Source organism: Phymastichus coffea, unplaced genomic scaffold (genome assembly GCF_024137745.1).
Source record: "Phymastichus coffea isolate CEN01 unplaced genomic scaffold, Cenicafe_Pcof_1.1 PCOF00126, whole genome shotgun sequence".
Taxonomy (NCBI): domain Eukaryota; kingdom Metazoa; phylum Arthropoda; class Insecta; order Hymenoptera; family Eulophidae; genus Phymastichus; species Phymastichus coffea.
The window spans coordinates 308,506-336,417 of NW_026706937.1; the positions used below are offsets into that span (position 1 = coordinate 308,506).

General features: G+C 40.4%; 1 protein-coding gene across 3 annotated transcripts; it reads right to left on the minus strand.

Moving 5' to 3' along the window:
- Nucleotides 1–239: 239 nt before the first annotated feature.
- LOC131671449 (runt-related transcription factor 2-like) lies at nt 240–26,875 on the minus strand. Of its 3 annotated transcripts, none has more exons than XM_058947865.1 (8): nt 25,050–26,875; nt 22,954–23,184; nt 13,311–13,424; nt 13,107–13,184; nt 2,913–3,137; nt 2,392–2,619; nt 1,694–2,081; nt 240–1,450 (listed from the first exon to the last, which is right to left on the minus strand). In XM_058947865.1, exons 1-8 carry the CDS (start codon nt 25,393–25,395, stop codon nt 1,144–1,146), a joined length of 1,917 nt encoding a protein of 638 aa, XP_058803848.1. In that variant the 5' UTR covers nt 25,396–26,875; the 3' UTR covers nt 240–1,143. The 3 variants fall into 3 exon arrangements, with proteins under 3 accessions (XP_058803848.1, XP_058803849.1, XP_058803846.1); XM_058947866.1 differs by having other exon boundaries at nt 1,694–2,066; nt 13,107–13,193; XM_058947863.1 differs by having other exon boundaries at nt 13,107–13,193.
- Between the last annotated feature and the right edge of the window lie 1,037 nt (nt 26,876–27,912).

Consider the following 27,912-nt stretch of genomic DNA (forward strand, 5'->3'; position numbering starts at 1 on the left):
TGTGGTAATATAACAAAACTTATGAAGACCAGAAGAACGTACTCAGATAAATATATTTAAATAAAATAAGAATAACGAAGGAAAAAACCAGAGCCATAAAATGTAACATAATATATTGATTTACAATCATGGTTTTTATTAAAAAATAATAAGGTTTTGAAAAACCGAAGGGGAAATATGGGCAATGATTGGAACAAATGTTATTTATTTGCTAAACAATGGATGATTTTTAGGTGGATTTTACAGCTGCACATTGCCATACAGTAACATATCAGAAGACGCACGCGTACATCTTATCAAGAATGAATCTTGATACACATTGTTCTGCAATGACATTATTATATGAACTTTAATTTTACAATGAAAATTTGAAACGAGTTACGGTTTCACACGTCACTCAAATAGCTGTTTGCATTGATAAACAAGAACATTATATAGGTACTTCGAGTGAAGTTAATTATTATTTTCTACTTATTTTAAAATTTTTTTATATAATCGATAATATTTACAGTAATTTGTTTTAGACGAAAAATTCACAGTAAAATGGCCTCAATGTATTTCCCATTGGTCTCATGAAATAGTTTACATCAGAGTAGCTAACGATGTTACAAGTTAATTTTTTTTGTCATTCATGAACACTTAAATCTAGTCAGTGGCCGAGTTTTCAATCACAATTATTTACAAATTATATCTGATTGTTAAACCCTGGTTAGTCCTCGAATGAGTCCTTATTGAGTGATATGACGAGGAACTGACTTGTTGATGCAATCAAATTTTGCTTTTTACGCAAAAGTATGTAGTAAAAATCAGGATTAAGTAAAATTAAACAATAGTAATTCAACAAGTAAATATAACAACTGTGAGACTAGTAGAATGTAACTATACTTGTTTTTTTTTTTTTTTTGTAGAATTACAACAATGTGAGTATACAGATACATAAATGGATAACCGATAACGTTTCTATACAACATTTGATAAATAAGTAGATCGTTCAAAACTACTCAAAAGTTTTTGCAGAAATAGTATGTAATGTAAATAATTATCATCATTTATACAATTTCAATTAGCCGTGGATATCTCATCAATAACAAAAACACCAATCACGCATCAAAGCAAGTTCTTCTCCCGTGTCGACGTCCACCTTCAATACGGCCTCCAGACTTGCCTGGGCTTGGGGCTTCTTTCTCTTCTTGGCTTGATTTCAACTTCGTCTTCTTTTTTTCTTGTCGTAGTCGTTAAATCCTGACCTATGTTTTCCTTGTCCCGTTGCGTCCGCGTTTTGGTGCTCAGATCTACCGTTCCTTCTACGCGGATTTTTACTGTCAGACCTCGTTGATTTGTCGTTGAGTCTTGCGAGTCGATTTGTGTCGTGTGATCGTGTTCGTTCTGATTTTCTAAACTTGGTCGAAGGTGGCTTGCTGTTTCCTCTTGAGGGGGATCTATGTCGATCCTAAAAAATTACATAAATGTATTTCAGTGAAATTTTGTGTCAGCTTTTATCGTATTATTCAAATTGGCTTCTTTGAAATCTCTGTGCATGAAGATTATTCATTGAATCAATTGGCGATAATCAGCCTATTCATTCCACTCTTGATAAGCTATATGACCGGAAATCATTAGCTTCTCAAAATGACAAGGTACTCCACACTAGCTAACCATAAAAAAATTAAGAGTGAAAATCATTTATAATTACCTAGCAGGCGAATGCCTTGGACTGTCCTGTTCAAGAGACTCTTCACTTGGCGACAATCTTTGAGCTTTGGGTCTTGGTTCATCTGCATCGTCTACTTCTATACTACCATCAGGACTGTCAAGTGCTCGTTCGCCATCCTCCTTATTTTTGTCATCTTCATCCAAACTATCACTACTCGAGCGTCGTTTACGAAGATCTTCTAACCTCGCTTGATGATCTGGTCGTTGAAGCCGTTGTTGTGCCATACGAAGTGCCAATGCATGCCACTCGGGTTCCAGTATGTACTGTTGTGTGTGGTAGAGCGGATTGTATAACCACGAAGATTGTGGTAACAGCGGCGCGAAGATCGAGCCGAACAGAGAGTTTGTAGCGCCTAGAAGATGAAGACCTGTGAGATTTGCCAGAAATTGTCGGATTTTAATGTATGCCGTTGCTCTTTCTAATTTCTTGTTGTCGAACAAAATGCCTTGAGAACTATAGATACACATATTGAATTTGAAACTGAAAAGGCTTCAAAGATATTAATATAAATTAGAATATTTGAAATTTTAGTAGTTATCAAATTCGTTATTGTCTATCACGGGAAAAGATCATATTAATGAAGATTCGTAATCTGACTTGATATTCATTAAATATTCACGCAAAGAAAACATTTATGACTAACGTAAAAACACTTAGTAGCAGATCAATTTAGTAACCTTGAAAGTGTGGTTGATGAGTGGACGGAGTTGAGTTACTCGGTGTTGTGGCGGTGGCAACCGCCGCCGTCGCCGCCGTAGTTGACGTCGTAGTAGTAGTTTCGGCAGTGGGTGGCGTCGGCGCGCTCGTCGTCAACAAGCTCGGGCCGACGCTTCCGGGAGACGTAGAAGGCGCCAGTTCCCGTACGGATACGTTTCCTGGACCGCCCAGTTCGGTCCTCGGTGAGTCTTTAATTGGTCAAAGTGTACGATTAAGTGAAAACGCCTCTTTCGTCTGGCTGTAAGCTTTTTCGATGATTGTCATGTCGACCGGGATTATTCGTTAACTGTCTATCGGACAAATTGTTACGCAAAGGAAATTATTCTTTGGAATGTCATACAACTGAAAAATGTTTCGACTTCTAACGACTGTAAGAAAAGAAAAAGAAAAAAATTCGTGCCGTTTTATTTGTTCAAAAGTCGCAGCATTTAATTGTAATGACGTCAGTTGTCGCGATACACTCGAAAGTGGAGCGCCTTACCGTTAGCGGGAGCAGGCAATCTCGGCGACCTGCGCTCAGCAGTGTGATGGAAGGGGTTGAAGGCCGAGGCGGTGGTCGCGGTGACCGCCGCGGTGCCCGTCGGCGCGGCGTGCGAGTGGTGAGCCGGTGGCGGCGGCGGAAGACAGTGCGGAGGCAACCCACCGCGCGGCAAACCACCCCAGCCAGTTGCTGGTCCTCCTTGCTCCAAACCCAGGTGTTGCAAGCCTGTCAAGTAACATTGCCATCTCTGCTCATTGGTCCATTCAACAAATATAATCTATTACTATTCACTGCTGTGCTCTGTTATCTTATCGCTTGTTATATATTATAATTGAAAAAATATTTTAATGATTCATGATTCCTTCTTATTGCTGGAATGACTGTAACAGTCTTCAATTTGAACTATTAATTAAGATCGGCATCTATCAATAGCGCAAATTATTACAACGCCAATTGACAGCGTTTTTAACTTTTCGTTGATTCCGTAGAAGCGTAATTATAATCTTCATATTGGTTATAGCATGATTGAAATTAAATTTCATTTCATTTCATATTAACGGTCGACTGCTAAAAGAGTAATAAAACAAATCTACTCTTGTACTTATGTGTCAATTATATTACTGTAGTAAATATTAATTATTTGTTATCTGATACACAAATGTAACACGACTTGAGAAATCTCTAGATTTTTTTCAAATTAACATGCGACAAGTGACGTATAGTATTTTCATTTGGCTAAATTAAATTCATAATTTATATTCCGCAATAGCCGTCATAAAAACTCAAACTCCCATGAAAATACATAAAAACGAAATGAAGCAAAAGCATGTTTAAAAAAGTAGGAGCTGGTGCAAGATAAAGAAACAAGTAGCTCGCCACGTTTTCGAAGATAAGGTAGCGCGGAAAAGTCGGACAGAAAAAGCGGTAAAGAGAGGTAAGACGAGCCGAAGCGCAAGAGAAAAGAGAATAAAAAAGGGGAAAAAAAGAAAATAAGAAAATAAAGGAAAAGAAAAAGGAAGAAGAAACAAAGGGGAAGGAGAAAAAGATAAAAGAAAGAAGAGAGGAAGCCAAAAGGAAGCCGAGAACTGCAGATGGAAAAGGCGGCAGCTAGGTTGCACCGAAGCAGGGGAAAGCGGAGAAGCAGCACGAGATAGCATGCAAGAGCGAAGTGCGCGGGGAAATGGCGGGAGGAGGGGAGCTCGCGCGAGCTTTTGCAGTTTGGCTGTCGAGTGGAGTGGGGGCGGTAGGGAGAAAAAGCTCGGGGAAGAGGGTGGGAGCGGCCGCGGAGTCAGTGGCGCGTGGGCGTGGCGCGGCGGAGATTGCGGCCTGCCGGATTGGTTGGCCGCAAAGCCCTTTTCGCGGGCTGGCTGCCGGTGGCCCCGAAAAAAAAAGCAAACAAGCCCGGGCGGGGAAATTTTTTGATATCCCCCTCCCCCCTCCCCCAGGCGCAGAGCAGCTAGCTTTCAAGGAGTGAGAGGCGAAGCTAGTTTTCCTCTCGCGTGTGCGAGCGAGCGAGCGAGCGAGAGATAGAGAGAGGAAGAGAGAGGATTAAGAAGCCGATAAGGGAGAGAATGAGCGAGAGGACAGCCGTGACTTGAAAAGCTTCGGCTTAAAGTGCAGCGCCGGAGAAAGGCTTTCCGTTCGTTGGAAAGAGCGAGGCGCGTGATAAGCGAATAAATAGCAGAGCTTTTCGCCTACTGCTTAGTCACCCTACGATTCATTTCTATCTTTCTTGACTGATCAATGGCCAATGCAGTTTATGGGAAAGTCTCTTCGTATAAATTTACATTATTGTAAGATAACAATTTTTTTTTTTTAATTTCATACTTTTCGACAATATCATATTATGAAAATGAAGAAAAAAGAAAATAATCGTATTAAAAAAGTGAACAATCTTCCAATGTCAGATTAGAGGCTTATTACCTAAATTCAATTTCAATAAGATACTATTATCATCCAAAGAAAACACAATCATTATAGTATTATATTTGTCGGAAAACGTGTCATAAAATATGATATTCTACTAATACGTTTAAATGTCACACAACCTAAATGCACAGACTAATTTAAAACTGTAGTTTTATGGATATAATAAAAAAATATGTTCTTTTCATTTTTACTTGTTTATGCTGCCTATTAACTATTTACAATTATATTTTTACAATCAATAACGTGGTCGAATAGTCAAATGTATATTCTCAAATCGAAATTACATTAATTTCGCAACAATAACATATTGTCAATAGTCCATTCTGCAGATCACAAAGTCATGAATATATAAATTCTTTGAAATAATATTGTACTTTCCATTATTCATTTAATGATTGCTAGGTGTAAGGCCTATTAAAGCTAATCAAATTTTTGTACGAGTTAATTGAAACCATCAACTTTCATGGAAACAAAGAGTCATAAGAGGTAATACGAATACAATGAATCCAATGAACATTGCGTGAAGTGTGAGTTTAGAACACGAAACGATCCTGCCTTGGCCCATAACAGCCATTATAAACATTGAGTAGAGTTAGGGCTTGAAAAACATGAATCAGTAGCAGCAAGATGAATCGATAGAACATCACTGATGACACTTTCGGTGACTGTTGGTTGGCGTATTTATCGATCGACCGGTCAGTTTTTAATGATAGGTGCGTGAAGCGGAAGGGTCACGTTGCCCACATACACATAACCCATCAGCCGATACACGCACGCAGTGGAGTAGTAGTGCGCGCGGGCCAAAGTCGAGCTATATAGTGGAAGGAGGCGGTAACATATTTTCAATTTAATAAACCCCCTTCGGCGAGGCTACGGTCCCCCGCGTTATTCGGCGTGCCGGCGCACTTTGGACAGGGGCGATAATTCCGAAAACAAATGAAGACTAATGAGAGCCACGGTGCGGCAAAAGGGGTTTTCCACCCTTTTAAGGAGAGCTTGAGAAATGTCTTCGAGCTTAAACGGCCTGGGCCCTTTCTTAGCTCTCGCAAGCGAGGAGTTTAAAGGGATGATGTATTATCGCGGAGCGTGAGGACGTGTTGATCGCTCCTTTGTGGCGCTTTCTCTGCACGCGCGCGCGCGTGTGCTCGGGAATATTTCGCGAGACCGAAAGCCGCTCTCCTCTTCTTAGCCTTCTGCGGCGATAATTACGCCGCTTGGGGCGTGCTGCTGCTCCTGCTGCTGTGTAAGTTAGTTTGGTTTTGAGGTGTCAGACGCCCCATGTGTCGTACGTAAGAAAAGAGCAAGTCTGAGGGTTAATTTCGCGTGCCTTATTATTAGCTCGATTTGTAGGCTTGGGCATGCGTGTAACTCAACGCTAAAATACATAAATAATATATTGTGCTATTCGTGTTAATTTGACAATCAGATCTGTGCAAGTTGAATGAAGAAAAAAACCGTCGCAACCGAACGAGAACCGAGAGATTCTGCAGTGTTTACATCGTTTTTCAAGAAAATTCGAAGGACTTGAAATTAAAGAGGAATTAAAGAGTAAATCCTAGAAAACGCGTGGGCGGGGGGTCTAAGTAAAGAGTGGAGGCCGCGCTCTTCGTCCGGTTAGCGTGAGATACATAATAAATTAATTCGCCCATCTCTCCCTCACTGTGCGCGGACGAGCAGAGCGGCTTTTATCTATTCAGATCCATGCAAAGTAGGCATTAAAAAGCTCTCCTCTGCTTGCTTTCCAGGACTTAACCCTTACCCTACCTCAGTTTCTTTCTACCTTTCACAGCTTGATCTGCTGCTCTATATACACAGATACTTGAATTTATTTCAATACTCCTTGGTGTTTACCCCTTGTTCTGATTATTTCTTTTCTTAATTATTTTAAGCAGTTGAATATTTTCTAACTAGATACGAGTTTAAAAAAATACAACTAAATATCTACTTTATTCATTCTTCTTGTCTGTTGTTTGCTCGCTTCAAAATTGTAGCACTCGATCGGCAACAAAGAAATAATAATAAACCTTATTGCCGTCGATAAATTGATCAATGTACATATGCATGAATTCAATCAGGAATTTGACTAGAGTAACGTCCATGTTTTTGATTTTGAATCAATTTACAAGAGAGGGTTGATTTCAAAAATGTAGTATATAAAAAGTTTTAAATGACGACAATAAAGAGGATGCAGTAAAATCAAGTTTTGTACATATAAAATTCGAAGATCTTGCATTTGTAGATTCATTCAACAACTATTTTGACCAACAGTATTTACTACTGTCAGTCGTGTGGTTATCAAAAATTACTAAACCGAATAATTTATTAACAGTGTGTCTAATCTGTGTTTCATTATTTTATATTTATTACTGAAATATCAACATCAAAAAGATTTATTATTACTCCTTTCTTGCCCATAGCCATCGAGTACAACACTGCTAACTCTAAATCTTAGCCTAACCTAATTACGATATTTGTTTATTTATTCGAAATCAATGGGTATTATTACTCTTTTGTGTAGAGAATGACGCTTGGACAAGAAAGTGAATTTAACGTGAATATTGAATATTAACGTGGCACCCATCCCACGCTAGAGTGGTTGAAAAATACCGGGGATGAAAATCGAGCAGACGCATGTTAGTGACTGAGCCATGAAGCCTTTAACATTAAATTTGTTAATGTTATTCCATCAGTGATGATCTCACAATTTTTACAAAGAAGTAATTGTAAAAATGTGTTTTTTTAGAAACGTTAAAACTCCTTTTGTTTAATTTACAAGTATTCAAGCTGGCAAGATTTCTTTAACGTTATACAAAGCTATCATTTGATAGTGCAGTAATATAGAAATAGATTAGAAATAAAAATGACAAGGAAAGCACTCTACGAGATCATGAAAATGCATAGTTGTAAAGAAAAATAATCCCCAGTCAGGATGGGGTAAAGTGTTGAACTAGATTTCATGTATAGCCAAGTCGTAATTACATCCTTAATTTGCTAACATTAACGCCTAAGCGCTCGAGAGTCGCTCGCGCAAGCTCCCTTTTGCAGCCTATCCCATTCGCTCTCTCGTCGCGTTTAATGCCGAGGCGCCGGCAGTAGCGCGTTCGCCGAGAGCGCTTCTTTCCTCTTTACACGTCGCTTCTCAAAGAGTGTAGACGCAGGCGGCGCAGCCGGCAGCAGATGCTGCTCGCTCGCTCGCTAACTCGGTCGAGTTTCGCAGCCCCGGCTTTCTCATTATCGCTCCGTGGATCGTCGTCGTCACCTTGCCGACGGATCGAAGCGACGAGCTATTTGACCGAACGTATATATGTATATACACGCGACGGTCGATTATTAAGGGGAAAAAGAGGTGCCTCGTCTTTTCTGCTGCTACGTATGACATTGTGAAGATACGCGCACTACATGCTCGACGTCTCGCGACAAATTTTGCAAGCGCGTTTACCTCTGTGCCAACTTTTTCGAAGATTCCAATTGGCTATGGCATATTTTATTCCTCGAAAATGCAGTGAGTTTGCTCGCTTGATTAACTGAATTTTAAACAATTACTAACAATTACTTGCTTTATTAAAATAAATAAAACATTATAAAAACCGATTTAATGTTTTTAAAATGATGCTTCATGTTTGAACTGAAAAATTGTCTGACCAAACTTAGAATTGGCCACTGATTCGAAATTATGCGCCTACTTTATACAAAATTGATCCCTCCATGAAATTCAAGGAAGCATTATTATCAAGTGCTTCCAATCAACTCTTTTATCTGTGACGATATTAAAGGAATAAAGTTTGTTGGACACAATAGCCGTAAAAGTTGTAGTTTAAACTTGAATTCTATTTGTAGCAGTGAACTGATGCTTTCGAATAGATAACAGCGTAGTGAGAGTCGCCGGAGACGGATGCTGAATAGAAGAAGATAGGAAGGGAGGAGAGTAGAGAGAGAAGTCGAAGGTCGTTGCGTTTTCGGGGCGACGAGGCGTCATTAGTTACCGTCGCCCGTTCGCTCGCCGGAGAAAGCCAGTCAGCCCAAACGAACACGGCGGGCTGCAGAAGCGGACCTGATTAAAAGACGGAGAATCCACGCGTATATAGCCACGGCCGAGAGACCACTCCTGAAATGTGACGCGAATTTAAAGGATCCGTCTCCGCTCTGATTCGACCTTAGCGCTCTCGAAACTCCTGCGTTTCGGCTCGCTCTGCCTGACCGCCTCGACTCACCGTACAAGTGAAAAATACGATTTTTCTTACACTTTCAAGGCTGGAATTTGGACAAGAATATTACTTTCTTAAATGAACGCAAATGTCGTGGGATGAGATATTAGGTATTGTTGGAATGGAACTTCCGTAGCGGCTGAAGGATATTCTTAAGAGATAAATATTTTTTATATTGGCACAGATAAACTTTGACGTCGTACTCACATCAATTCCATAGAGAATATAAAAACTAATATATTTGAAAAATTACAATTTGCTTTCTGATTGTTACAATTTATTATTTTTCGGACTTACACAATATACGTTCACAGTTAAAAGTTTCCAAGGTATGTGCAAAATGATTATTGTTAGGTTGTAAAAGTGAAAATTTCGTAACCATACAAGCGGAATGGATACTTCAAACGACAGAAGAACAAATACAAGGAAATTTCGATCTTTAACAATCTTTTCTAAATGAGGTAAAGACTACCTTATTGAAACAGGGGTCGCGATTTTTCCGGGGCTCCAAAGGCGGTTAATTGACACGGGAAGGAACGAAGGAGGAGCACGAAGCGAAGCGCGGCAAGAAGTAGGCAGTGAAAAGAGCTGAAGCTGTGCGACGCCACCGCCGCTCTTGTTAACTCGAATCTCGTTGGTCTCGCTATTTTTCATCCCCTCTAATGAAATAGGTTGGTTGGAAATGGGGGAACAAAAAAGAGATTCAAATCTGACAAAAGTTTTCAATGAGTTATCGAGTATTAATGCGGAACAGCTCGATAGTTTCTTATCAAGCGTGTGTAAATACGTTGTAAATATTTATGAAATTGACAAACGCTGCGGCTTCATTAAAACAGTAATAACCGAAAAATAAGATTTTAGTGAATTTCCTAAGCAAATGCTACATTAGATCTGTGAGTATATGATCGACAAGAAATTTAACATAAACAAAGATCTCCAAAATCAGTTGTTTGAATCTTTTATCTCTTTGTTGCGATGTTTAAAATTACCAGCAGTAGTTTATCGAGGCATGAATAGATTTTTTGCATTTGAGGTTGTCTCATGTCCAGTATCGAGCGGCGTACCTGAACTCAGCAGACGTCTCAAAGGAATTGGAGAGGACAAAAAATTCCATCGGACAGTGGCCAGCCAAGTGGTCAATAACACAGATGCGTCTCATCGGGTTGCGCCTCTTTTAGGGGCACACGAGAATAGAAAGAAAACACGAACCGCGACGGTGGCAAAGGAGCCTGCCTCTCTCCTTGGACTGCGACTTTGGTGACGGGGTGAGAGCCGTGAAATTCGACTCCGAGTCTCTATACACGCCGAGCTGGGACGAGCGAAATTTAATAACATCCCCCTAGTTACACCTCAATGGGCACCTTAACAACCCCTGGCTACCGCTGTAGAGTGACAGTATCTTCGGGCCGCCTTGTGCGTCTCCGTTTCTCTCTATTCATCTGCGCACTTCTCGTTTAACCCGACTTCCGTCACCTCGGCACATTCACTTTACTTCGTTTTATCTTCGTCTGCATTACAACGTCTAAATTTTATTTTTAAATAATTGCTCAGTCGTGTGTCAAAGAATATGTTGAAATACCAATAAACTCATTTCATGTACAAATTTTTACTATAATAATTTCAATAATTGATTGCAATATCTATTCTTCTTATTCACACATCTTGAAATAAAAAACGGTATTTTACATTGTATACATTCATTATGACTCGTATTGCGTACTCATAAGATGCATGACTGATTAAGTCCACGAAAGCCGGTGTGACAATAAGTTATGAATCATCTTGTTGACTTCTGAGAGTCAAAAATACAGCTGTATTGAAAAAATTATTCAAGTAGCGTGGGCGAATCAAGAAAACTCTTTTCTTTTGAATCTTATGATAATCACTCACTTCTTTATTTTTTAAGCTATCGATGAAAAGCTACAGATCAACGTTGTTTCGATTTTTCGATATCTACAGGTTTGTCAACTGCAAAGTTTTGATAAAATTTTATGTTTTGTGTTCCAAGCCACAAAAGTGATAATGATATTATGTATAAAAAGCGTATTAAACACAAGTATAAAAGTACGCCAAGGTCAAACACAAAGTTTTAAAACTCATTGTCCTAGTTTACCAGTGGTAAGAGTAAATCTCTCTCTCCTTAATTTCCTAACATATTATCTGACTGTCGCACGATGACGCAAAGTAAGTGTGCGAATAAAAGTGACCGACGCGGCAAACCGTGCCAGGGCGCAACCTATGCGTCGGGCCGCGAACTACCATGGCGAAAGGGTTGAATATGAGAAAGGATGTGGAAAGTGCTGCCCCGTGGGCAACTTGTCGATATGCGCTAGTGTCGCTGCTGACCAACACACGAGTGGCCAAACCGCGCAAGCTTTCGACGTATACTTGTTTTTTAACGTCAGCGTAAGACGTTAAAGAAAAAAAGTTTGGGATCAAATATTTGCTGCTCGAAATAAAATTTGGAATTCCGTTCAAATTCATTCCATCATCCTACGATTAATATTCACTCGTGAGTGTCCTTGAATTTTTAAAGAAAACTTCGTTATTTACCGTAAAACTCTTTTTGTTGCAAGTTTATGGTAAAAAAAGTAATAGCTGAGAAGAATTGAAAAGCAAATTTTAGCGCAGGAAGCCGTGCACAGCGGTATCTAGGATTTAGAGGGTCTCCAAGAAGAAGTAAAAGTAGCTTGATTAAAAGCAACCGGGATTTGAAAGAAATCGAGGACACAAAACAGTTTGCATAGCGCTTGCCGAAGAAGAAATGAATCGGAGAGCGCGCGCGAGAGGTCAAAAGGGGCCAACGTTGCCGGGGGTGGAAAGCAGCTGGCAGACAGAATAGAATAGCTCGAACGAAGCTCCGTTAAGCCGCTTATCATGCCGAAACAATACACTGTCGGTGCACCAGTATCAGTACCGCGCCATCCTCCGTTCTCTCTCTCTCTCTCTCCCTCTCGTTCATCCTCCGCGGCCCAGTGTATATATACCTATATACGAACATTGTGTATAGCGTCGCTATGTGTATATATGCTTCGCTCCGGTGCCGCTCACCGAAGCCTCGGGCTAGTTCCATCAAATTTGGTGCCTTGTACGAGTTTCAATCGGACTCTATTGCACTATATCAGCGTTGCTTGCTTCGAATTCGTCTCGATCGCTCGCGCAAGAGATTGCACGATGACGACGAGGTTTGCCGGCTACACGGGTGAACTTGTTACATGGTGCTGCTGAGTGATCAAATTAAATGTCCTGCAAAAGCTTCGATTCCAATGGTTTCACATTTCAACAGCTAATAAAACGTTCAACGCACATGAAATCGAAAGGCATAATATGCCAATATTATTATCTAAAAGTTGATGCCGGCGCGCCGAAAATATCTCGGGGTGAAGGGCGGCCAAAAAGTTGACGCGCCTCCTCTCTCGTGAACTTTGTCTCTGGCGGCTTTGACTTTTGCGCGTCGCGCATTCGACCCTAGCCCGCGCCACCGCTGCCAAGGAAAAGGCAGAGTTCGCGCGCTCGAGATTAATCAGAGCCTCGTCTCCACTTAGACGCCCGGAGGAAAACTCAATTTTGAACGGGTGCCGTGAGCGCGCGCACGTCGTCGCTCAATTTTGACACCCCTCGCGCGTTACAAGCTGCTACGCCTAGGCCACCTTAAGTGCGCGACGACGTCGGCGTCGAGGGTGTGAGGCTGCGCAAGGATCGATGGCAAACAACTGCACGTATAGCTACATGAAAGTATCGCGAGTAACGCACTCGAGTTGCGCGCTCTCGTAACCCCTTTGTGGATCGAATTTCACCTCGTAAATTGGCTATTGACCTATTAGGTTCTGGACTTTCTGGTCAACGCATACTTTATACCTTTTCCTACTTTGCCGGTAAAGTTCAATGAGTTGAAAAAATTTTTGTACAAGTTCAAAAACGCCAGTCAGGGTTTGTACCGTAACAAAGGACAACGCCGAAATTGGAAGCTTCTTCGTAATAGTGGGCAAAAACGTCGACTAGGGGAGGTTCAATTGTATCTATAGAAGGACACATGTGCGATCTAATCACTATCACTTACCGGTTAGCTTGAATCCCAGCGGATCCTGCGGGTGTCCGAAGGGAAACGGCCGAGGCCCAAAGTGGAATGGGTGAAAAGCTTGATGACCTATAAGTTGACACATTACTCCTTATATATAACAGGTTCAATCATTTTTTCACGTTCTGTTGCTTTGCAAAGTTCCCGGCGCAAAATCATTTGACAGCGTAAAACATTGTTACTCACGTGTTTTTGAACGTGGTTCTCGAGGTCCATCAACCGTCACTTTGATTGCTTTAGACAGAGTCGCCACTTGAGGAGGTGATGTTTGTAGCATTATCGTCAGCGAAAAACTCTTGCCTGAAAATTCAAAAACGTACGTTTTAATCTGTTTTCTAATAATGAAAAGTCAAAATGTTGCAGCTATCAATCCGAACGACAAAATTATTGAAAGAGCCGAGGCGATCACTGTAGCTTCTCTGCAGATTAGATCCGCGTAGTTATAAAGGATCTGGCGTTAAGCAATCTGTTCCCTGGAGAGCGATGCCTCACTTTGGGCGCGAAACAAATTAAAAAGCATCGGCACGTGCGTGTACGCTTTGGTTTCTCGGTCTGCCGGTTTCCATTATTCAGATCCAATCCTGTCGACCGCGAGCTCAGCATTATTTATAAGCCGACGACTCCTCGAATTTCTTTCCGAGCAGCGTCGGCCAACATTCTCGTGATTCTTGTTTTCCCTTTCTAAATCGCCCCTTTCGAAACCTCATTTTCGAGGATATTGTGCGTGGAGATTTGGATGAGAATTAGGATATTTTTAGTCATCGGCTTCCAATTGGATATTTGAAAAGGTGATTTTCTGGGTACATACTATTGAGCGCTTAATGAATTGGTCAGTGAAAATCATACGTAGATTTACCATTTCAAAGCAAAACATTGTTATGTTGAATAAGTATTTCATAACCAACATGGTTTCTTATTTTTGCAAACTTTGATACCTTCAAATTCGTGTTTCGACTCATTGCGAAATGTATATTACAGATAAAAATTTATTTTCAATTAAATTCTGAGTGTATAACAGTTCAAAAACTATTTACCTAGACGTATTCAAAATTGTTTTTACTGGTACTAATAAATTCATTTGTAGCGACATATTATTTTGAAAGCATTTAATTGCAGTACTTTCACAAATAGTTTAAATTTTAAAACCAAATTCGTAAATTGTAATTGTAGAAATAGTTATGTTAATTATATTGTAAATTGAAATTTAATGTGAACGACGAAATCTGATGCCACCTTATATAGAGCAACCAATAATAATGTTATAATTAGAGTTTGATTTCCAATGAAAATGCAAACGGCATTTAGTTTCAGTAATTCAAAATCATCACTCATTAGTAAGTAATTTAATTAGGCTACTGCTGTTACAAAATTTGATGTAAAAATACAACACATTCGCGTAAATTTCGCTGACACGTAGCAACTCCCCGTTTTATTTCGCGGTGCACCGGGGCGATGGCCTTTGGTTTTTACGGTGAACCGCGGACGTTTAACGGGGACTATCCCTTTCGCGGAATATATTCTGCGGCATCGAAAGTTTGCCCGGCGTGAAAACCACTCGCTCTGGTTTGTTGATACTCACTCTACCCACTGTCTGTATGCGTGGTTAATGATATGGTTCTTAGGCTCTAAATTGGTAAACGTACTCGAGTATGTAAAGACGTTTAATGTATATGTTGCAAGGTGATTTTCTATCGATTATTTATCACCCGTTGAAAGACAGGAATTCCTCGTATCTAAAACTTTGACTATAAAGAACTTTCGTTCTTTCAAAATCACGTACTTGATTGTCCACAGCTATAAGCGGTTGTATCGTTGTATCACGAAGATTCGATAAAGAAAATACAAGCCGAGCGAAATAAGGCAGCAAGCAAGATTAAAAAAAAGAAGCAAGCTACCGAAGGAAAGCGCGACATTATCCGTGGCGATTTGCATAGGCATCCCTTTGCCAGCGTGCGTAACACTCCCCGCCGCGAGATAGTTTGGCCCCTAACGAGCCTACCAGTTTATTGCCGCCGACGTGTCGTCGGCGACAACGCCGGGGGTGTTTATGAGACATTATGTGTAACTCAGCGGAAGGAACGAGCCATCCACCCTCCCCAACCCACCCCTGAACCCTCTTGCTTTCTGCCTATTGTGTAGTCGTGCGAGCGCGTTCTTTGATAATGTTTCTTGCTCCTGCCTGCGATCAGTCGTAGTGGGATGCGAACATAGCTTCACCGTTATTTCGGCATGTATTATTACTTGGCTCAGGTATCTTTTAGTGTGCGATGTCAATTTCACGCGCGTTTACGATGTTACGAGTGTGATATTTTGTGGCTCGTGATTGTATTTTTATTTTAATGATCGATACCAAATTGTAAGTGAGACCTAATCTTTGAACATGTACATAACAAATAATTTTTTTGCAATCTTAGAATTGAACGGATGTACATCCGTCATTGCTATTTTTAATTATAAACAAGTAATTATCGATCAGTTGTATGGCTGATAGATGGCGTTTGAGCGTTTTAACATATCCAATGATCAAAACATAATTGTTATCCTTTATAATTTGGTTGTACTTGCTGCTGATAGAGAAGTTAAATATTGTAAGCAATATGGTTTTTTGTATATTTACTTAAAACGTTTATTTTTTTAGGATGAAAATTTCCAAATAAAGTTCGTCTAAAAAAAATTATTATTCTACCGCTAAAATGCTCAGATCCCCGCCATAACTGTCTAGGTAAAACAAATTCACCAATCGATCTCACGTTAAAAAAAACATCGTCAATAAAAAGCAAAAAAAAAAAATTGAATGCACGAACGAGTAGCTGTGTAGCCGGCAATCAACTGAATATCGAGCGTTGTGGTAAAACACGTGGCTTCGGAGGAGAGGCAGTGGGAGAGAGAGAACCAAGTCGAGGCTTTTGACACTTTTTTTACCCATATTAGGCAAATATTTTGCATTCGAACACATTGCAACTGACGGATGGATTATAGGCCGTGAGAGTATATACGCACACATGCCAGGTGATGCCGACCCAGGAGCGTTTTGCCCTCGATAAGTTTACCAAGGGATCAAATTGCGTTAAAAACTCGCCTGTTATGGCAGGCGCAATGTGGAAGTGAGTGTGAGCAACGCCTTGGATAGTTATATCTGGAGAGCTTGTAGTTTTTTTTGTAAGATTTGGCCTGTTGGACTGTATCTCCGATCGTGAAAAAAGGAGGTGTGAATAGGATCACTGCGTTGAAACTGTTTTATTAGCGCGTCAAAATACTTTAGGTGCAAACTACGAATGTTCACCTTGATGAAAGCTTCGTTTTATTCTTTGCTCTTGTCGTCATTGCAAAGTTGAATAAAAGTTTAAAATAATGATTATTCAATTGCACACCCGATAGATGGCATTTATGTATTTTTAGACACGCATTATGTGTGCAATGAACAATATTGAAAAGGTCTGGAAAATGTACAAGACAATGAATAATAAAACAACCATTTGTGTAATATAAGTTATTGTCTTTGAAGCGATGTAATATACTTTTTTGATTGGGGAATAGAATTTAGTTGATGATTAATAAATAAAAACGTTTTAATCCTTTCACTAATTGTGTTTTTTTTTAATCAAACGCCGTTTAAATGGAAACTATACTGATAATAATAATTGCAACAAAAACAAAGTACACATAGAAAATAAATTCTCAATTTTTTAAATGAAATTTTCATAAATTATCTGAATACGTAAATAACAAAAAAAAATGATATTTCAAAATAACGAAGAAAAATTGCAATAACGAGCCATTAAAATGTAAATGTAATCACCAGCACACCATCGTAATCCTCGAGCTAGCGAGCCGAAAACAAGCAAATCAGGCGTGCACCGTGAAATTCCTGAGCAACGCCGATATGCCATGAACTTACAATCAAAGTAGTAGCAGCGGCAGTGAACAACACGCAGAATAAAAAGTACATCACAAAAAAGGGGAAAAAAATATATTCATCGAGAGCGAGATATACGAGAGCCCAGTCGAGCGTGCGCGGTAACAAGGATTAGCATACGAAGGCGCGAGACACTGCGCTCTCGAAAAGATTTTTTTTTAATTTTTAATTGGCAGAAAAGGATGGCAAGGGGATTTATGACCACGCGAAGCTTCCCTTCCAGGCTCATTATTGCGTATTAATTGAATACCCGCCTATTTTGTTTTATTGTTTATTTTCTTGTTTATTTTTTTTTGCTTTTACTGTCGACAATAAGTGACTTTTTCCCCGGCTGCTTTATGGTCGGCGGACTTGCGCGAAGTGTGTTTTCGTGTGTGAAATATGTTGTCCGGAGAGTAGTCGTAAGCATAGATTTCTTTTTATATTTTTTCCGAGAATGTAAATACGAAAAAATGTGAAAAAGCTTAGTATTATTTCGATGGAATGAAATTGTATGATGTGTAAATATCAATAAATCATCGATCCATTAACTTCTTGAGATTTTCAAATCATTATCGTACTTCGTTAAATACTCAACCAAGAATACCTTTTAATCTTTTTTTCAAGAAAACAATTTGCCCTATAGTTTCCTCGGTCGGAAAACAAAAAATAGCCTTGACGTGCGCAGAAGCGTCGACCCTTCTCAGCTTTGACGGACCTTTACGACTTATTAAATCATTTCTGCGTGAACTCGCGTGAAACTCCCTTGTGCTATTCGTCTTCTGACGCACACACAACGTAAGAAACCCCCTGGCTGCTCGACGCTTCACAAGTTAGAACAAATAAAACGGAAATTCAATCGAGAGACCGCTTTTCGTAAATCAAAAGATGATGTTACTCCGTTACTTCCTCTACTACTAATATTTATTAATTTAATTGTTTTTATGGATTTAATTGTTTTCAGCAATCTATAGGCCAATTTAAAAATTTAATACGACCGGGTTATTGAAGGGATTATGGGTAGAACTATTTATGATTTTCATATATTTATTTATTTTTTTCATAATAACTACACTCAGCACATTTAAAAACAGTAAACCCCATAAACCTAACCCTTGGCGATTCATCAAAAAATCTCACCCTAGTTCACATCAAGGCCAATGTAAATTTCCAGGCGCGTCCAGGTGACGTGAGAGTATGAAGGTGAGAGGAGTAGAGTTATAGCAGACTAAAAGGACATTGATCAGGGGATCGGCGCCGATATCGCCGCGGACTTCCAACGGCTCGCTCGTAAAACACGACGTAACTCCGCTATTTATGCGACGACGAGACCCGCGCTTCGTCGTTTTTACGCCTAACGGTTTTGACCCCTTTGCCTCTGTTCTATCTTCTTTTTTCATCCGTCTCGCGCGTTCTCTTTATCCCCCGTCAGATCTTCGTTATGTCTTTCGCGCTGACTCTTATATCCACTTTATATTACTTTTGTTTCATCCGCGGCAATGCTGGTTGCTTTTATATTTTTACTTTATTTATTTTTCGTTAAATCAAATGATTGTGCACTAACTTTCGATGATTATAGTCAAAAATGGTAGGCTAGTCGCGAAATTAAATAAGTTTAAAAAAATGTCGTGTCTGACTAAAAACGATTTTTTCACTGATTTTTTGCAAATCAAGCACAGTTCGGTTTTACCTCATTCGGTTCAAATTATAAATAATTACCACAAGCTTTCTATCAAGCATTCAACATAAAACCGTTGACGCACGACGTTACAATAAGGCAGTTATCAGGACTTTCACGATAATGTAAATTGAATGGCTTTTAACTCGATACAAAATGTAAAACGTTCGGCAAAGCGAGGCAAAGTGTGCTACATATTTGAATCGACATCTATGAAAATGAAGGCTGAACAATCGCTCAATTAGACTGCTAAAGCTGGACGCAGCCAAACGAGCCCAGTGCCGAGCGGTCGGAGCTGTAACATAGGCACAGCGCTGCAATCCAAAGAACAGTCGGCGGCGCGCTTTCTTTTCACTCTTCCGCTCTACATTCGGCTTGATCCTCTTTGGCCACTCGGCTATCTTTCTCTCGCGCCGTTTGTTTATTCCGCTTTTCTCTCTCTCTCTCTCTCTCTCTCTCTCTCTCTCTCTCTGTCCAGTTAACTCTGGCGCGTGTAGCCGTGCATCCGCGTCCGAGAAGTTGACGCTAATCCCCGGCGGGCGAAAGGGGTGCCGCGTTGATATACGATCCTGCGCCAAAACGATAATATTCACCCCTTCGCACTGCGAAGTGCGCCCGTTTGCCCTTCTCTATCCTTCTCTCCGACTCGCCTCTCTTTCTCCCTCACTCCTCTACTCGTCCTCCCACCCCCTTTAGGCCTTGCTAAATACTCCCGAGAATTCGTAAGAAATTCTAGCACCGCATTTGGGTCATCATCTTTTTCTATCTTATCTTGCACGTTTTCGAGCGTTCAACGAATTCGATTTTCTTTTTGATTTATTTATTTTCCTGAGCTTTCGGAATGTCGAATGTCAACTTTTGATGCCGTAAATGCAAACATTTTTTCAACAATATTACTTCTTAAATGTTACGCGATCTAACAGTAACATGTAATATTACACTGCTGTACAATGTGCGCGTGGTGAACGAATAACGTGCAGAACATGATCGAATGATATAAAATAATTGGAATCTTTGTAACACCGGTACAAAAAATTTTTTACCGGTACAAAGAAGAATGTACAAAGAATTTTATAAGTTCTCAGAAAAACCGGATGAGTTACTTCTGTCGGCAACAAATTTGTCGATCACGAGACTTATCCACTTATACACATTGCACTAAATCTGTCTGTAAGGAAAGTTACAGAAATGTAGATAGTAAATCGTGATACGAGACATATATTATTCAAATTTTTATTTTAGTTAAAAAATAATTTAAACTTATTTAAATTTTACTTTCCACCTGTTCGTTCATGCTTAAATATAAGAGCATAAGTATTTTCGATCAAAAAGTGATAAGTGATGAATTCTTAATTTAGATAAAGTAGTAGGTATCACACTGTTGTGATTTGTTTGATATTAACATTTTTGTGATAATACGTTTATTTTTTGGAAATATAATTTCTTTTACTTGGTACTGATTGTCAATATGAAAACAACTGTTAATTTATAATACTTGTTATTAATAATTAGAAAACTACATTTTTAAATAAGCACATAGAATTATACTTGTAGCAAGATATCTGGCACTTAAAAACTTCCAATTAGATATACACTTGAAGAGAATATCCTAGATGCAACTTGCTCGAAAGTCTTCCCAAGTGATGCCAAGACATTAAGCGCATCTCGAGTAGCAATCCAGACTTGCACTAGAGTAAAGCTGGAAAAGGCATAAAGATCATATCCTATCTTCCTGGTAATGAGCTTGGACAACGGCTGCCACTGCAGCAGCATATAGAGGATCGTCGATCGGCAGTGCGTTATCCTCGTCAGAAGGCAGCCCCGTAATGCAGTAATGAGGGCTTACTGCCATGGAAACCAAAGCCGCTTATACGCCCAACCACTCTCTCTCTCTCTCTCTCTCTCGCACACTCACAGCTCCAGCTATACTCTGTCAATGTATATATATTTATTTCTCATACAGGTATACAGTGAAACTTTGCGCGGCTGTTTCTTTCACTCGTATTTCGGCTGTGTCTCTGCCCTGATTTATCGGTGAAAATTGTCCGCGTATCCGGCCCACCGACAATTTTTTTTTCCGTTCACTTCCAAAGCTCTCGGGGCTTTTTGTTTTCGAACAAACTGTTTCCATTTTACTTAGGGCGCCTCGCTTTTTTCTGCGGCTGAAGTGGATTCTCTTGTTCCAACCTATTCGATTGATTTTATAGCATTTTGCTGCGACAACACGCTGTCTTTCATTTAAATTTCATGGTTTTCCTTCAGTTAATTTTTGTGGTTGCACACTAGTCTTCAACCAAATGTATTTTCGTTACAGAGTTTTCCAGTTCGAACGGTCTACTGGAACCCGAAACGAGTGATTCCGAAGCCCCCGAAGCTAACGTAATCAAGAAGAAAAAGTGTCGCAGGCAGTCTATATAGGCAATCATAAAAAATCAAGTAACTTTCATCGGAGATTGGCGCGCGGACGTTTTTCGCGTCCGCTCGACTGCTCACTCTACTCGTCCAAAAGAAGAGCCTCGCCCTTGCGCTCGAGATGCGAATCTCGGGGAGCTCCGTGGGGAGGGTCGAGACAGAAAGAGAGAAGAAGAAGGAAAGCGAGAAAATGCTGTAAGAGAGCGACGCGATCGCAAACCTCGTAATTTCCTTTTCCAATTTGCCATAAACAAGTCGACCAGCCGCTCGTTAAGCGACGACGCGTCCGTGACTTTTTTTCTCGTGTCTCCTCTACCAAACTTTCCGATCCTTGGCGTTTATACGCAGGAGAGAGGGACTAACCGTCTTTGTGATAAGGGGATGATCATTTCCAACTGTTCAGATGCAGAAAGATCGAGGAAAAAAAAATAAAGGACGTGCCACGATATTGGAAAATACTTTCGGGTAGAAAATTATTACTCATTACATTTGGTTGAATTATCAGCCAAGTATGTTCATCTTTATGGAATTTACTTAATTATTTTAAACTTCAACTTAAAACAATAATATGTTTAAATACATTTTTATGAGAAATTCCATAACTCGTCAAACTACGGAGCTAAATCGTGCACTCATTCAAACTGACAATTTAATCGTTCATCAATATAGGAATTTTAAAATTATTTCAATGCCAACTCGTAATCAAGCTAATCGAGCATTCCCACAAGTGTCTTACGGAGCGAACAGAAAGCTGGAAGTTTAAAAAACTTTACTCTCCTCTTCGCTGTGCCCCCTCCCCCATCAACTGTAGCGAGGCGCAGGGAGGCCCTTAAAAATCAGCGAGAAGTGCGCGCTCCGGTTATTAGGACGAATTATTGAAGAGTCACTGCGCGACTTCTTTTCCTCCGCTGGCGCTGGCACTTTGAAATCTCGGCGTGGCGCAGGACCGTCGTGAATTATTGACGTCGAGGAGCGGCGAATTAAAAATGTGCCTGTCTGCCGCGAGCAAAGGAAAAGAAGGCAGGAAGGAACGAACAGGCAGATCGGGAAAGAGAGAGAGAGAGAGAGAGAGAGAGAGAGAGAGAGAGAGAGAGAGAGAGAGAGAGAGCGAGAGAGCGAGCCACGGTTATTTGAGGAGTGAATTAAAAATGAGGCCGGATAAGGGCTCGTTTACCGAGCCACCTTAATGCCGAGCTCTCTGTCTTCCACCCTTCGGCACGGCTGAATCATGCAAAACGACATCGCGACAAAAATCTATCTTGGCTATATTTAAACTCAAAGTCGTTTTGATTTCTGCTTTGGTTTTCTTTCTCTCTCAATAAATAACAGTACGAAGACGGAACGAAAATGGTCGATTGTGAACAACCGCACAAAATATAACATCAGGCTCCAAGGAAAGGTTTTCTAAACGCAAATTTTTGTATGAAAATAATTCAAAATAGTCATTCAGGCGCGTTCCAGCTATGTTAAATATGTCAGACTATTATCGCAAATTTTGTTTGTACTTACTGTGATCATTATGATATGAATGTTATCTAACCGATGAACTTCAATAAAATGTCATATTTTGCAAGACATGCAAGGTCACCTTTGCAACATCATAAATTTATGAATGTTAAAGCATCATAGCAAATAATTCAACCATTCATAAATAATGTAAAGAAAATTTATCCCCTAACCAAAAGCTAACCGAAATTTCTCACAAGCCACATTCTGTTTCTTCCGTCGAGCCCAAACGAGCTCATAAAACACTTGCCAAAAAAGTCGGCTGGTGGCATGCATCCAGCAACTGGACTATTTGAAAAACCAAGGTACAGAGCATATAATAAATTTTCAAGGCTCACCTCTTCCGCTCCGCCCGACGAACCTGAGGTCATTAAACTTGGCCACCTGGTTCTTCATGAGAGCCGTCGAATTCCTTAGTTCGGCACAGCAATTCTCGTCGTTGCCCGCCCTTACCGTAACTAGAGTACCGTCGCCAACGTCGCCAAGAGCTACCACCTTGAACGCCACTGGCAGTGTCTTGTTCGAGCGCCAATGCGACGGCAAGACTGTGCAGACTACGTGAGGTGAATCTATATTAAAAGCAAAGATTTTGATTGCGGATTTTGTCTACTATCTGTGTAATTAATTTCGAATGAACTAGCTTACTATATTTAGTAAACCAGATATAAAGTGTATAATAATATTGAAGAGAATATTAATTGTTTTGCCAAATTATTTTACAGCTTTTTGGATAAAATAAGAATTTACCAGAGACAAGAAAATCATTGCTGTAAAAATACTTGTTAATTTCTCCCACCACATTAGAATGTAATGTCATTTCTACACTTCTCTCTATTGACAATATTGCAATGACGACATCCAGTGCAAAATCATAAGCTTTGTATCAGAGCAAAGTTTAAATCGTTCGATTTCATACTCGTAAGTTAATTAAGATTGCCCGGGCAGCGTTTCATTACGGAATAATTAGTTTTTTTTTTATCCTGACGTGTTCGTCATTTTTCTTTTTTTCGATCTTTTCTAAATTAGCGTCATTCCCGGCAAAATACTCGTTCGTTATACACAGACACACAGGTGAATTTGGAAAAGCTCGGGTTTTCACGCTTCCAATGGAACGCCTGTACAAAGAAGCGTGAGAGCTAGTGAGCCAGCGCTTCAAAACATTCCACAAACAATCGACTTTTAATTTATTTTATTTATTATTCAAATCTCCACTCAATAAAATTCGCTCATTTAAACTCACTCTCTCTCTCTCTCTCTCTTTCTCTCTCTCTCGTGCGCACATTCGAGGGTAATTACAAGTAATGACCGTTTGTCATCTAAAGGCCCGGAAAATAGCGCGGCAACAATTGAATTTTATCGGGATAGCGACGACGTACGGTACGTGTGGAATATGCTCTTCTCTCGCCCCCCCCCCCCCTCCCCCCTCTAGCTCTCTAATGTGCGTTTGTATATATATGGCAGCTGAGAGACAGAAGGCCGCCAGCGCGAGTGATGGCCTCAAAACGATCAAACCGCTAATGTGCAATAGTGGCGCGAGTATTGATTTTTCGTATTTTGTGTGCGGACGATTAAATATTATAGCTTCGACGTTCGGTCAAATGCGTAAGTCACGTTTTCAAAGCGCATACGCTTCATATCCCCATCCTCTCCCCTTCTGGCTGTGATTGTATATTGTGCATCACACATAGCCTCGGTTTTCGTCGCTCTGTTGATATTCCCTCGTATTTGCGGGCCCGCTTTTGACGCAATTTATTGGCAACTAATTTCGACAAAAATTGCATGCGCGGACGCGCATCAAACATTTTGCAGCTTATTCCGCACGAACGCGCATAAAAAAAAAGAAGAGAGAGAGAGAGAGAGAGAGAGAGAGAGAGAGAGAGAGGTCCAACAAACGCGCTCTCATTTCAGAAAAAAATACCTACCAATTTCAGGTGTTAAAGTGTGTAATGCAATTTTCCATGTTTACGAGGGTGCTGATTTACGATTCTCTCAATTTACATTTTATTCGGAACTAACATCAAAAGCGACGCGTGCATTGCACGTAGGATACTTCAACAAGCTGCAGTTAAAATAAAGCGCAGCTTTCCTGTAGTAGCAAAATTCAAAAAAATACCAAAACCTTTGAAAAGTTCACTAATTTTTTTGTCAAAGCAAATGACATAATAATTGAAACTTCAATTAATAATTTTTAATTTAATATAAGTTGCACAATCGTGCGCAATTGGGCATTGCTTGAAAATTTTGCGACATTAATTTTTTTCAGCAAATTATTAATGAACGTTGTTTATCATGTGCATTTTTGATGTATTTTAACATTGCTTTGTCTTTTTAATAATTGCAAACGTGAAACAATGATGTAGAAAAGAATAAGTTTCGGAAAAGTGGTCCCTTTTTATTCTGAGTAAAGATAGAAACAAAATGTTGGATTACCCACCAGTACGAATTAGCTCGCCAGGGTGCTCAGCCATCAAGCCATCAAGAGTCCTCTCGACCAACAATTCGGCTGTGATGGCATAGTCGGGCAACTGATTGGCCGGCGCGCTGGCTTGTTGCTGTGTCTGAGCTTCGCCTGACAAGTGCATTCTGCTAGAGTTGCTATTTCCGTGCCGTCGCGACGACGATGTTCTTGGCCGGCGCAATGATCTCTGTTGATGATGTCCGATTCGCGGTTGTTGTTGGTGGTGCTGCTGCGGTTGTTGCTGCTGCTGGAGGCGCAAAGGATTCGGATAATTTTCCACCGCTACGCCTCCGCCTCGTGCATCTCGTGAAGGATTCGTCATCGGCGCGTCATCGGCGCTCTGACGCCCCTCGACCAGTGCACATATCCGATTCGACCTCCGCGAAGGTTGACTTTTCTTTCCTCGCTTGTTCAAGATTATTTTTCAAGCTAACGACACAAGATTAAAAATTTGTTATGAGCGACTGGAGGTGAAAAGCTTATTTATGAAACTGATGAGAGCATTGTTCAGATTGGTTTCACTGTTATTAAAATTTGACTCTTTCTCACACACTGTCAATATTCAACTGCATCATTCTTATTAATTCAATCACTCAACTCACGAATCGAAAGCGGTTCTCACAATTCCATTCATCAGTTCGTTCGTATTGGCATCCTAGGCACTGAATAAGAATCGTTTAGAGAAAGAGACGAAGGGAAATAAAAGCCCTGGTATGCCACAGAGACACAAGTCTTCGGGAATTAGATTTGTTGTTTTCCTCCCTGTCCTCGTTGTCTTACGAAGCGCAGCTTCACGCCGATCCCTTTGATCCTTATTTCATTATCCCGCCGGTGCGATCCGTTTGCAGATTCGACGATCTCCCGATGTACGCGCCACCCCACAAGGGGCTTTCTCTCTCTTTTTTTTCGGAGGCTCGATTGCCAAGTCGCAAGGAAAATTCGTTTTATTGGAATCGAACTCGTTGTCCTCGGATTAGACTTAAATATTTCTTCTCTCTCTCTCTCTCTCTCTCTCTCTCTCTCTCTCTCTCTCTCTCTGTTTCTCTCTCTTGACGTTTCAAGATACGAACTGTTATATTTATACGTTTGTTTGATCGTGCTTAATTGCCTCGCTGAATGACAAATTCAAATTGAATACTGAATAACAATGTAATTGTAGATAAAAAACCGCACTATTGAATAGTCACATTTTCGTAAATATGTAATTCGTTATCATCAAATTTTATGAGGGCTTGAGTTCAAAATACAAATTTACAATGATTTGAAATTTAATTTGGCAATTTGTTTATTGTCGTTAAATCTATCATCAGTTCATGTATCTGCATAGCTATTTGATGAGTCGGATATTAATCCTGAAGTCAATCACTAAAAATTCAATGACACTTTTGCGAGATGGCTCGCCACTGTTGAATCAAACCTGTTGATCTTCTGCAGTTGCATGAACTTTAAAAGTCACTTAATTCTAAAAATTGATTCAATACATATTCAAACTTCATTGCACTTGATCACACTGATAAAAGAATTCAACCCACAAAAACTTAACCATCAACTGCTGTTTTCAACAAGGTTTAGCTTTCGTTCACTATAACACAAAAAAGTTTAAAAAACGAGACGATTCAATCGTCTGACTTAAACACTTTGGCTCGATAAATGTTATTTGAGCTTTGAATCGTTGGATGATCGGCTAAAGCGGCAAGATCGGTAAGTAGGTGTGTATGTTGGCGTTCGCCAGCTCTAGGATGGAATACTGGGTGTTCAACTCTCCGCGGCTGCGGCGGCTGGCGGCTTCTGCGGCTGCAGACCGCGCGTGAAGTGTGGTGGTTGCGGTGTATTTTTGAGGCCGCCGCCCACCGCCACGCGCGCGCAAACGAGACCGAACGAAACGGGAAAACGTCCGCGAGAGAGACGCTCCCCTCTACTCTCTCTCGTGCTCGCTGCCAAGCTTTCGCAGAGTGGGAGAGAGCGAGAGAGAGACACTGCCTTTTTCCCCACTCGACAACTCCAGGGGGGTAGGGGAAAAACTCGCCAACAGTGCTCTCCCCCCACACCCTCCTCGCTCACTCTCTCTCTCTCTCTCACGCTATCTCTCTCTACTCAACCATCCCCAAACCATCGGCTGCGTGAGCGTGCTGCTCTGTTTTTCTCGCGTCCGCGATTTTTGACGATGCCACTCGCGCTGACGTTTTATTCCGCCACTTGCACCCCCCGAGTCCAACGGATTCAGTGTCCAGCCATGCCGAGAGTTCCTACAGCTGGACCATTCGTACACACTTTTTTACGCGATTTACTTTCAACGATCGATCCTTATTTAGGATTCTAGAACCGTTACCTGAATTTCTTTAAATTGTTGAAATTTCAATTATTTTTATTTTGATATTCACTTCGCATAGCTTTTGATTAATTTTTATGACTTAAAATTTTTTTAATTAGCAATGAAATGAGAATTAATGACATGTCTGACCAAAATCGACATACACTACTGGCATAAATTTTTTACTTACAATTTTTTCAATTTTTTTTCGTTACTTATATTACATCTTTAGTCTTCAGAAGAATAAAAATAATGAAGACAGCAATAAAAAAAATCAATAAATAAATAATGACTAAACGCGGAAGCGATTAAAAACACGCCAGAAGCTCCTCATCCTTAAAGGCTCTTATTGAAAACGTCGACTGTCTCTTTCTCTCTCGACGAGCGGCAGCAGCTGCGAAACGACACTGTTGAAGAAGGGAAAACAAAGCGAAGGCGACGACGACATAGTAGGCAACGACAGTGTGCACGGTGTGGCCCCTCTCCCGCGTACTCCACCAGTTTAGAAGCTACAGGGGGTAAGAAAGA